Source organism: Bos indicus, chromosome 18 (assembly GCF_029378745.1).
Source record: "Bos indicus isolate NIAB-ARS_2022 breed Sahiwal x Tharparkar chromosome 18, NIAB-ARS_B.indTharparkar_mat_pri_1.0, whole genome shotgun sequence".
NCBI lineage: Eukaryota > Metazoa > Chordata > Mammalia > Artiodactyla > Bovidae > Bos > Bos indicus.
The window spans coordinates 37,488,021-37,500,672 of record NC_091777.1 but is presented as its reverse complement, the minus strand read 5'-3'; the positions used below and the strand labels follow the sequence as shown (position 1 = coordinate 37,500,672).

The 12,652-nt window shown below is 42.0% G+C and overlaps 1 protein-coding gene across 5 annotated transcripts in view; it reads right to left on the bottom strand.

The window, feature by feature from the left end:
• The window catches only part of WWP2 (WW domain containing E3 ubiquitin protein ligase 2), a 146,472-nt gene that overhangs the window by 36,048 nt on the left and 97,772 nt on the right, over positions 1-12,652 (bottom strand). For all 5 annotated transcript variants that reach the window (XM_070770836.1, XM_070770832.1, XM_070770833.1 and 2 more), the window contains exon 8: positions 9,439-9,649. In XM_070770836.1, coding sequence (XP_070626937.1) covers positions 9,439-9,649 — 211 coding nt within the window. The remainder of the gene's footprint in view (positions 1-9,438; positions 9,650-12,652) is intronic.

The following is a 12,652-nucleotide window of genomic DNA, read 5'->3' as shown; positions in this document are numbered from 1 at the left end:
AGGGGGCACAAGCCACCCATCTTCTTGTATGGTTCTGCAATAAACCTTTCTCTGCCCTCCAAACCACAGCATTTAGGTATTGTCTGGCCTCACTGAGCATCAAACACACGACCTTGTGTTTGGTATTAATAACAAGTTGTATCTCTTCCATGCCCCAGTTCTGCCCCAAACCACCATCCTTATTGAAAAGGTAAAGGCAGAATATCTCAATTTCATTATTAGGATGGCATGCAATCATTTCTATGTTATCTGAAAGGAAATTGTCTGGTTACCTGAACCACATTTTCTTGTGGAAAGTTTCCTAAAAGGTCTTCAGGTAATCAGTTCTCAGTTACTTGCCGTTACAGTGTATATTCAACCATCCTGATTAACACACATCTTGGTCAGATTCCCGTAAGTTTGGACAGAATCACAGTTTCACCAAGAGTCAAATTAAATTGAGAAGGAATTTAAATGAGACAGTCCAAGTATTTTGGTTTAAGATCAGAGATGAATCACAAATTCTTACTAAGAGCATTATAAACTTGTATTATTTATAATTTGTTAATAAATTTTATTAACACAAGCACTGGGCATTAGTGAAGCTGACTCTCATTCAAAATACACTCTCTTCATCAGCAAACAAAGTCCTACCAGAATACTTAGGTACCAGTAAACAAAAGATGCCTTGCTGGTTTACTTAGACACAAACTAAACTTCAGAAAAATATACTGAAAGTATTCAGGTATTCTTAAAGTTGCCTATGTAGAGATTCAACTTCCCTCAGGCAAACATTACGAGAAATTCATATTTTCTTACGTTATGATCCTATAATAAATTTAAACTCTGAACCAAATCCCATTTATTCCCCAAGCTCTGGCCACTTCCTGGGTGAACCATAAGATTTATTTCCTCTGTAGGGACACTGTCAGACTGTATTATGAGTCAAAAATCTGTGTGCAATGGAACACATCTCCTCGCCACTGTTTTCATTGCTTCAGGAGGTCCTCTATAAACTGGGTAAGAAGTATGTTAAACTCCGACTTTCCCCCCAGAATCCTTCTTGAAACACTGAGCTTTCCTTTAAATCCAAGCACACTAACCCCCTTTTTAAAACTATCAACAACCAGCACTTTATGCCCTCTAAGCATAGTGGGGCACAGTAGTAGCTACTGAGGACTCTGAATTAAGGTCTGTTTTTCTCCTCCTTTTTCAACCATCCCTTTTTTTTTTTTTTTTTTTGCCTTGGAAAAGTCCACAAAGCCCTTCAATGGAAGATGGCAACATTAAAAGATATGCTTTCACAGAGATGCATCTTCTACAGACAAGTCCTAGAGATGGTGTCTACTAAAAAAATAAAAACTTTTTTTTAAATCAAATTTTCAGATTTTAAAAATTGTAGATAAGTTTGATAATGTAGGAAAATAGTCACTCTTAAAAAATAGTTGAAGAGGGCTTCCATGGTCGTTCAGTGGTAAAGAATCCACCTGCCAACACAGGAGACAAGGGTTCAATCCCCGATCCGGGAAGATTCCACTTGCCATGGAGCAACTAAGCCCATGGGTCACAACTATTGAGCCTGTGCTCCACAGCCCGGGTGTCACAACTACTGAGCCTACATGCTGCAACCACCGAAGCCTCCATGCCCGAGAGCCTGTGTTCCGCATCAGGAGAAGCCACTGCAATGAGAAGCCCACGTACTGCAACTAGAAAGTAGCCCCCACTCACCACAGCTAGAGAAAAGCTCAAACAGCAGTGAAGATCCAGTACAGACAAAAATAAATAAATAAAATCATCTTTAAAAAATTGTTGGAGAGTGTAGGACACATTGAGAAAGTAGCACTGATATATATCCACTATTGTGTAAACCAGATAACTATCGGGAAGCTGCTGTATAACACAGGAAGCCCAGCCTAGTGCTGTGATGACCTAGAAGGGTAGAACAGAGGGGGTGGGGGGTAAGGGGACTCAAGAGAGAGGAGAGATATATATCATTATGACTGATTCGACTTTATGGAAGCAGAGACCACCACAACAATGCAAAACAATTATTCTCCAGTAAAAAAAAAAAAGTTGGTGGGGGACTTCCTCGTGGTCCATTCATTAGGACTCCATGCTTCCAGTGCAGGGGGAGCCGCTTCAATTCCTGGCTAAGGAACTAGGATCTTACAGGCTGCATAGCATGGCCAAAAAAATTTAAATTAAAAAAAAATTTAAGTGTTTAAAAGACATAGTTGATAGGAGCAAAAATGGATATATATGCTCCCAAGGGCAATTTTGCAACTTGGTTAAAAACTTCTACTACATGAACATCCTTTAATTCAGCAATTCTACTTTGAAGATATAGCCTAAGGAAATAATTATGTGTCAAAGATTTAGCTGTAAGTGTATCTGTCACAGTATGTTGTAACATGTTACAGAAAAACTGGAAAAAACCTAAATGCTTTAAAATGGAAAATTAGTAAATTATGTTAATTCTATAATGAATATTCAGTCATTTAAAATATTATTTACAATATGCTGAGTGGAAAAAATAACATGCATAAGATAAACAAAATATTGTTTAAAAATTATAAAAGTACATGGCTGCTGCTGCTGCTAAATCACTTCAGTCGTGTCCGACTCTGTGCGACCCCAGAGACAGCGGCCTACCAGGCTCTTCCATCCCTGGGATTCTCCAGGCAAGAACACTGGAGTGGGTTGCCATTTCCTTCTCCAATAAAAATACACTATTGTTCATTAAATCTAAAATGCCACCAATTATAAGATTTTTAACATATCACCAAGGAAGAAAAAAAACCCAAAAAACTCTGCCAATTAAACTATAACATTCTAATGCTTGTAAATCACACCTTGATTTTAAAGAAATTAAATGTGAAATACTATACATATCAGAATCTACAAAACATGGGGGTCAGGGGGAGTCATGTATGCATGCAAAATTTTTGCATAATCAGAGTAAGGAAGTATTTCAGACAAGACACAAAAGGCACGTGAAAAAGATGAACACACTTGACTACTTAAAATCTGAACTCCTGTACAATAAAAAGCAACACAAAAATGTTTAAAGACAAGCCACAGAAAATATTTGCAATGCACATAACTGAGAGGCAACTGGTACCCAGCACATATTAAGAAATCCTGCAGATTATAACAACAGATAGCCAAATAGAAAAATTGACAGGAATACATGAACAGATAATTCACAAGAAAAGAAACTCAAAAGCCAAATTTTTAAAAAATATAAAAAGCGGTTTAATCTCAAGGATAATGAAGAAAATTCAAAGTAAACCAGCACGAGACATCCCATTCACATCCCTCAGACTGGCCAAAGTGAAAACTATCTGACAATTTTGCTTTAGCAAGAATGCTTATATATGCTCATGGGAGTGTGAATTGGTGAACTGACTCAAAAAGCAATTTGACAGCATCTACTAGAAGCAAAAACCTTCATCCTCCTACAAAGAAGAAATTCCAGTTTGAGTGCTTGCCCTAAAGAAACAAACATGCACACAAAAAGGCATGCACAGAAAACACTTCATTGTAGCACTGTTAATAAAGGCAGAGAGGTAATTACAATATAAACAAACACAAACATAAAATGTTATTTTATATTTATATATCTATCACATACATGGTAAATATAAATTTTAATTATAACAAATAAAATTTTACCTATTCATACAACAGAATACCATAGAGCAGTTGAAATGAATGTCCCCAGTTCCATGTATCTCTGTATATAGGGAATGGGATCGAGGAGGCATTCACAGGGACTTTCAACTTTATTTTTTTATAATGTCTCCTTCATAAAGAGGTTAAAAATCAAGGTAAGGAGGAGGAGGTTTATACTAAATGCAGCATAATGCTAAAGTTTGATAAGACTGAGTTGGGGAGCCCACAGGTATTTCTTATATTACTTTCTATTCTTATTTGCATGCTTAAAATATTTTACAATTAAAACAATAAAATTTAAAAGCACATGCCCTAAGATTATTAAATTTTGGTAGATTTGTGTTTAATGTTTACATGTACATGTCTGTACATGTGGTCTTGGGCAAACCACTTAAGGTTTCCTCATTTGCAAAACAAGGGTAAAAGTAGCGTAGCAGCTACTACAGAGTGCCATGAAGACTGAAATAACCCACCTATGAAACCTAGCATTCCCAGAATGCTGGAAGCTTTTAACATGTGTTAACTATTGCTAATGATCAGGCGAAAAGAGATACAAGGTGCGTGAAACGTGCCAATAGTTATATCTAGGTGGGTGTCTGTTAGTGTTGTTCTGTTTCTTCTATTTTCCCAATTTTTCAAAAAAAAAAAAAAAAACTATAAAAAGTTGTAACAGCTATTGAGAATGAAAATACTTATCTAGTCTTTCAACAACCACTTCTCACTCCATCTCTCTAGAAGCCAAGTACTATGCTCGGCGCTGGGAACACAGAAATGGAGGACACAGTAACACCAGCTCCTGAGGAGCTCTCAAGAAAGAGTAGTAAAATGAAAATTCCTAGTTACACACGAAAACATACATAGAGCAGGGGGAGAACTTCTCATGGGCCAGCCCTGACACAGTAGGATCTTTGGAAACAAGGATTTCATTCTGAGATGAGGAGGAGGAAGCCAGTAACATGTACTATCTGGCATTACCTAAGCATGTAATAATCCTTGCAGAGTCAAGAACTAAACCATACTACTTAGCACAAAGGCACAGACTCTCCAGTATAATCCTTTAATCCTTTGCTACTCAAACTATGGTCCATGGCTCACACTGTTACTGTTCAGTGACCAGAAAAGTTCAGAAGTTTGTAGGCTTTTAGAAACTTTTGTACCAATTTGACATTGCCACAACATCCAAATACATGATCTGTAGATCTGTTTCATTAAATAGAGGACCGAAGTAAGAGTTCATAAGAGACTGAAAAAAAATCAAAACAAACAAAAACAGTGAGGGAAAAAAAAGGACTAGTTTTTCACAGACAGTTTGAAAAGCACTGTTTTAAAACTCCTTGGGTAAGGATCTTTGGCTAGCGACAAAATTGAGTTTGGAATGAAATTCAATGGGAGCAGCTGGTTTATAACTTAGCAGAGAAGCTGCAAATTCCAATGTCTCTTAAAGTGTCTCCAGGAAGAAAACATCAAAGAACTCTTACCAGGTTGTCACCCTTGATAGTGTGTCAAGGACCACCTGGAGAAAGGACCTCTAGGTCTGCAGAATTGGACCTGGGCGTAGGGGGAGATGGCAAATCCAACAGACCCAAAGTACACCCTCCTCAACTAATTCTCCTCTGAGGCAGGAAACAGCCAGGGCAGCCAATGACTGCGGGAGGAGAGGGATGGTGTGAAATGGCAGCGCTGAGGTAAGCCGGCAGAGTCCAAATACAACGGCCTCCCTTATGTAAGGAACCACAGCGCGGCGCGGGCTGCCAGGCTGGAATAATGTGCCTCTGTGCGCAAGGGCCTGGGCGAGCGGCGGGGCCCGAGACGCACTTGGAGTTTATCTAAGCCATGTACACACGGTCTGTTAATGAGCATTTGGTCCCCAAAGTGGGCTCCCTGCTGATAAAAACCAGATGCAGGGCCAGCTGATCAAAGCAGGCCTCCCTCCCCACTGCCCTTCGCCCAGGCCACTATCTCAACACGTCTCTCGAGCCTGGCTGGCACCCCTTCCCTTGACAGGCGTTAGCAGCCTGAAAGCGCCACGCCCTTCCAATTGGCTCCTTTCTCGCTAATTAAATTAAAAGGTACAGAAGGCAGGAGGAGGGTTTAGAGACCGGGAGACAGGAAAGGGATAAAGGGTGTTCTGTTTGGATTGAGGCAGCCCAGGTTTCGGTGGCCTTCAGTCACTAAAACACAGGCGGATGTGACATCTTTATGACCAGTTGCATCTGCTGCAAGTTTCAGAAAGGCCATGTGGCAACTGGAAAAATAAGCCCTTGGCACCCCCAAGTGAACTGTGCCTGACTGCTCTGTGAAGGAGATGAAGAAGTTGAGAAGGTACGGCTGGAAAGAGACAGAGTCGGCTGGATGTCTCAAAAAAAGCAGTCTAGCGTGGCTCACAAAGGCCACACAAAGGGGGGAACGTGCTCTGCAGTGTTCCCCAGGCATGAAGACCCCTAGTGAGCAGGAAGGAGCAGCCCGACCCTGTGAGAGTCATACGTGAACCCAAAGCCAGACAGCCTAGTGAGGGACCCATTAAGGTCTTGCTCTTAGGAAGAAAATGTAATTCCTGTCATAGGTCCTCTTTATTTGAGGCATCAAAGAAGCAGAAAACATTCATCCAGGTGGAGGAAAAAAAAAAAAAAAATATATATATATATGGCATTTAAACTGATTCATTGCTGTTGCTCAGTCGTTCAGGCATATCCAACTCTTTTGCAACCCCACCAACTGAAGCCCACCAGGCTCCTCTGTCCATGGGATTTTCCAGGCAAGAATACTGAAGTGGGTTGCCACTGACTCCTCCAGGGGATCTCCCCAACCCAGGGATGGAACCCATGTCTTCTGCGTCTCCTGCATTGGCAGGCCGATTCTTTACCACTAAGCCACATGGGGAATCCTCAAAAAACTGGTTCATTAATGCACTACAAGTATGTCTTGGGAGCTGACTTTGTGCCAGGCTCCTTGCCATCTTGGCATTTACAGCCCAGCTGGGTAGAGGGACGTAGAACACGCAATTATGCGTGTGAGAAGAATTGCAATACACAGAGCAGTCTGACCTTGTCTACTGGGGATGGAGGAAGGATTCCCAGAGCAAGTGCTGATTAATCTGAGACTTGAAGATGGATAGAAATTAATGGACAAAATGGTGAGGAAGGTTTCAGAGTTGTAACCAGCATGACAGTCCCCAACCCAGAGAAAGGGTGCTATACTTGTCAAACTAAAATAAGTCATTATGGGTAGAGCTTAGAGAGCAAAGCAAAGCGTGTCTTCCATGGAAGGTTTGAAGGGTAGATGAGGCCTTGTCCTGCAGAGCTTTTTCAGGTCGTATTAGGGATTTGAGAACTGACTCCTAAAGACAAGAGGAAACCAGTGAGGCATTCTAGGTGGTGAAACATTATGTTCAGAATTTTATTTAAAAGATTAAAAGTGGTTCCCCTGACTCCTGAATGTAAGATACCAAGAAGGGAGGGATGATCCACCTTGTCTGGATCTCCTAAACTTGTAAGTAAGCTGCTAGGGTGGAGACGGCAGGGCTGTGATTTGGGAGGCTCGGGGTGGAAAGTGTGCCCTTTCTGGCTTGCCATCACAGAGCAGAGAACTGAAAGCCTGCCAGCTTCACCGCCATGCACTCAGCACTGCCAGTGGCAATCGCCAGGCCCCGAGACAGCCCACAAAGTACCAGAACTCCCAGTGGGCACCTGGAAGCCCCTCTGGGTGGCCAAGACTGGGTCTCAATGACCTTCTCCGGACCACCACTCATGTTCAAGTGGGAAGCAGCCTCCTCAGACCTACCATCGCATTCTAAACGCTCCAGGGAGAAGATGCTGTTCAAACTCTACCCAAGAGAAGCAGCTCAGCCTCTGGTTGGGGTGGGAGGCCAAGTAGGAAAACCAGCTTCTCTGAGCTGCTCTGACCGCCAGACTCAGAATAAAGAGTGTTTTCAGGGCCTGGAGTTTTCCAGCTGCCTGGAAACAGGAAGGGCCCAATCCAGGAGAACAGTAACCCTCACACACGCCCTACATAAAGACGCCTTGAGCCAGTAGCCCTAATTGCCTGTGACTGACACACGGGAGGGAAGCCCTCCTTCCAGGCTTTGCTCAGCGGAAAGCAAACAGGCTCCTGAGGCACCGGGCGGCCATCTTCTCTCCCTCTGCCAAAATGATCCCACTCTGTTCCTCCCAAATTATATACAGATTTCAAATTATAAACCAAACAAAAGTCTTTCGAGTATTCCTTACCACATACACAAGAGGAAAAAAAAAAAAACCTCTGTAGGAAGGAGTTGCACACAAGCAAGTAGTTATAAATCTTTTCACAAAATGATAATTTTCACAGAAGACTTTGGAGCCACCTCTCAGTACCCCCTGATTCTCTATGGGTCTGAGGGATTAAAAACCATTTGTGATATTTTTCATGTGTTCATTGTGTTTTGTTAAGAAATGTAAGTTGTGTGCCAGATGCTAGGGATGTGAGATGTAAGTGGTAAAAATCCCAAATGCCTTCAGATTTAGGATTTTTTATTTGTTTGGACAATGGGGTTTTCTAAAGTGGCTGAAGAACAGTATGGTGTATTATACATCAGTATACCATCCTTCCCTTTTATCACAAGGGCTTCCCTGGTTCCAAGCTGATAACCAGGATGGGCGGTGGGACAGCATGGAATTGGCCCTGACAAGTGATTGGGAGCCCTGAGATAAGACTGTTTCCCAGTTCAGAACCATTCCCTTCTTCTATGATTCTTTCATAACCACTTCAGAAATATCATTCACCAGGTGTAACACTCACCATTGGGTGAGGGCTTCACATACACTGTCTTACTGGAGCCCCTTAAAGAAATCAATCCTGACTATTCATTAGAAGGACTGATGCTGAAGCTGAAGCTCCAACACCATGGCCATCTGATGCAAAGAGCTGACTTATTGGAAAAGACCCTGATGATGGGAAAAATTGAGGGCAGGAGCAGAAGCGGGCAGCAGAGGATGAGATGGTTGGATAGCATCACTGACTCAATGGACGTGAGTTTGAGAAAACTCCAGGATATGGTGAAGGACAGGGAAGCCTGGCATGCTGCAGTTCACAGGGTCACAAAGAGTCAGACATGACTGAGTGACTGAACAACAACAAATTCCTGGGGAGGTAGTTATGCATGATTATCACCTCTACCCTACCTAGATGGTAAGTCACCTGGGCAAGGTCATAAAGGGTCAAATTAGGATTCAAATCCAGATCTATTTGTTTCCCAGGTCCCTGCGCTTCATTTCCTCTCACTTTTGGCCTACTGGGGCCATCTTCCTATCACCCAAGGCCTTTTGCATCGGATCTCATTCTGAACCAAAAGGTGGGGCAAGAAAACTATGAGTCCACGTTAACATCAGCCCAAGCCATGGAAAAACATACAGTAATACTCAGGGCCTAAAGTCCTCCATGGGCCATTGAGATAAAATGCAAGGGAGAAAAGCTGTTTTCTAGGCAGGAGCTGGGCAAACCCAGTGATTCTGGAGGGCAAAATGAGCTCCTTGTTCCATAAAAGCCACACTCTTTGAGTCGAGCTGTTCATTTCAAGTCACCGTATAAGGTAGCATTGATTCAGCCCCAGATGATTTAGGTCTTTTTCAAGATTTATGTAGAACGAGCAGTCCTTCCACACCTTCTTCGCTCCTATGCATGGCAGCCTCCCCAGGGACTCTAGCCACCAGGTAATGAATAACCACCTTGTTTCTGCCCTGGTGAAGGAGCCCCAGTTGGTTTTTTTCTAGGGGGTCGGGGGGTGCTGTGGTGGGACAGAAGGCTACTCACCCAGCAGGCAGAGCATCAGGGGCCTGGGCGGCTGCAGGGAACTGCTGAGTGCCCGAAGTGCTGGGCTCCTCCCCTTCGGCTGGCGTGGCCGTGGCAGGGATAGCCGCAGTGGTGGGGTTCGGGGTCACACTGGACACTGCAACAGGCGGGGACGCCACACCAACAACAGAGGGTTCTTCGGGATCAGTGGTTGCAGTGGGTTCGTCATTCACTGAAAATACATAAATGGTATTTTAGAGATCAGCTCAGCATCGTGTTCACATTTACCAGGTTTCTCACTTAGTGGTATAACACAGAACCTACAAGGGTACCACACACGTTACCCAGTGACAGCAAAAGATTTTACAGAACATAATACTAGAAAAGACAGTAAGTCAGTAAGAGCCTGCAAGAAAAAAAAAAAAAAAAATGGAAGATGGATCTGAAATAAATAGATTATTAAATATTACCTCCTTCATATAACTTTATTAAAATTTCCTAACATACTATGGTTACATTTATTGCAATAAAAGCAGCAGGGAAAGTAAGGCACCAGGGAAGTGTGTTAGTGATACATGGAGCATAGTCAAGGCCAAAGTCAAGTTTATAGGGTTTTCTTTAAACTTATCACTTGTCTGCTAGGTACAAATAAATATCACCTTCTTTCAAAAAGCTCCATTCACACTAAGAGGTAGTAAACTTTGAGTACCGTGCTTGTTCTTTTAAAGATACATACTCAAAGTGAGGAGCAAAGATTAACAGCCTACACAGAAAAGATGGCATCCAAGGGAACAACAGACAAAGATAGAAGTGAAATGAGCTGATTCCTGAGTCTCCTCATTTCTCCAGGTCTTTGATGATTACTCATGTTCACAAGGACCCCAAGGCACTGCAATATCCTCTCACTCAGAAAGGAACCAAACATGGTCTGAAACATTTAAAATTCTTTGAAAATGGATAAGCCATAAATATACAAAGAATTTTCCACATACGTGATTTGGGCTTCCCTGGGGGCTCAGACAGTAAAGAATCCACCTGATGATGCAGGAGACCTGGGTTCAATCCCTGGGTTAGGAAGATCCTCTGGAGGAGGGAATGGCTATCCACTCCAGTCTTCTTGCCAGGAGAATCCCATGGACAAGAGGAGCCTGGCGGGTTACAGTCCATGAGGTCGCATTGAGTTGGACACGACTGAGCGACTAACATATATGTACATTTACACTAGAATTCCAAAGGAAAACCCCCTTGGTTTAGCCTCATCTTGGTAATTCAGAATCTCTTTTTGGTGTTTCCTAGTGGCCATCCCGGAGAAGGCAATGGCACCCCACTCCAGTACTCTTGCCTGGAAAATCCCATGGATGGAGGAGCCTGGTAGGCTGCAGTCCATGGGGTCGCTGAGAGTCGGACACGACTAAGCGACTTCACTTTCACTTTTCACTTTCATGCACTGGAGAAGGAAATGGCAACCCGCTCCAGTGTTCTTGCCTGGAGAATCCCAGGGATGGGGGAGCCTGGTGGGCTGCCAGACGTCTATGGGGTCGCACAGAGTTGGACACAACTGAAGCGACTTAGTAGCAGCAGCAGCAGTGGCCATCCAGATCCTAATTGAACATTTCTTCTAAGAAACAACTCACTATAGAGCCATTCCATTGTTTCTTTAACTTTTTATTTGTATTGGGGTATAGCTGATTAACAATGCTGTGATAGTTTCAGGTAGCTGATAGAACAGCAAAAGGACTCAGCCATACATATACATGTATCCATTCTCCCGCAAACTCCCCTCTCATCCAAAGAGCCATTCCACTGTTGAACAGAAGTAGCTACCAGAAAGACTTTCCTTATGCTAAACTGAATTCCACTAGATGGTTTTAATTCCCATGCTCTCAAGCAATACAGAATAAATATCTGGCCACCCTGTTTCTCATTCACTTTCTCTGTTCCAGTGAAAGGCCTGCCATTTCTTTAATGTCTCTAGGTCACGCCCTATTCTAACGGCCTGGCTGCCCTTTTCTAGTTATCTTCTATTGCCTTTATTTCTAAATAATGATATCACAAACTTACCATAATAAATGAGATAATATCAGACCAGCAGAGTTAGATTTCCAATATAAATGATAACAGCAATGTTTAAAGAACACCAGTATATACCAGACAAAGTGCAAAGCCTTTTAGATGATCTCATTTAAGCCTTATACACAACCCCATTTTACAGTTGAGGAAACTGAAGCTCAAAGAGGTTAAATAAACTTCCAAGGTCATAGGGCACCTAATTCGCACCCCTGCTGTCTGCCTTCAGAGCCTGAACCACTCACTTGCTACAGACTACTTCTCCCTCTCTGCACATCCTCTGATGTGACCCAGGATTATAATAACTCAGAAGCAACCACATGATCCTGTCGGCTAATGTAAGATTGGTTGTCAGCTGAAACTATAATTTCTTCACATGACATGATGCCAAGCTTGATCTTAACAAACAGCAAAGAGCCTAGGAACCACCTGTGATTAATTTAAATAATCTGCTTTCTCTCCAATATATTAAATATTGTCTGACATGCAGAGTAAATTAGTTAATAAACAACTTTATTTTGTGCAACTGATGTTTCCCCAAAATAAATGCAAGAATTTTTATTTATATTCCCAGCATCTTGGTTGAGTTAGTAAAACACAACAGATGGCAAGTCTCTTTACACAAAATATATAAATTTTACTCAATTTCAATTTAAAAAACCATGACGTTTTTGAGAACCAAATACATTTATTCAATAATTTATATGGAAAACTAAACACAGAAGAATAGCCGTAAACATTCTAGACATGAAGAGTCTTGCGTGTATGAGGAAGTAGGGGCAGGGGTGTTCTCCAAAGTATTAGCTAACACATACTATAAAGTTTCAACAGCTAAAACAATGTGCACTGATACATGAATAGACAGGTGTCGATTAAATAAACAAGAAAGTTCAGAAACAGAATTAAATACACACTCGAATTAAGTAATTCAGTATATGACAAAGGTGACATTTTAAATTCCTACAGAAAAGACAGACTGTTCAGTAAACTGTACTATGGCAAGTGGGTAGTGTACTAGACAAAAACTGAGTTACATCCCTATTTCACTCCTTGCATCAAAATCAACTCCAGATAGACCAGAGATTTTGACATAAAGAGGAAACCATGAAGGAACTAAAAGAACATAGAGGAGAATACTTTTATAATCTCAAAGCAGAAAAGAGTGTTT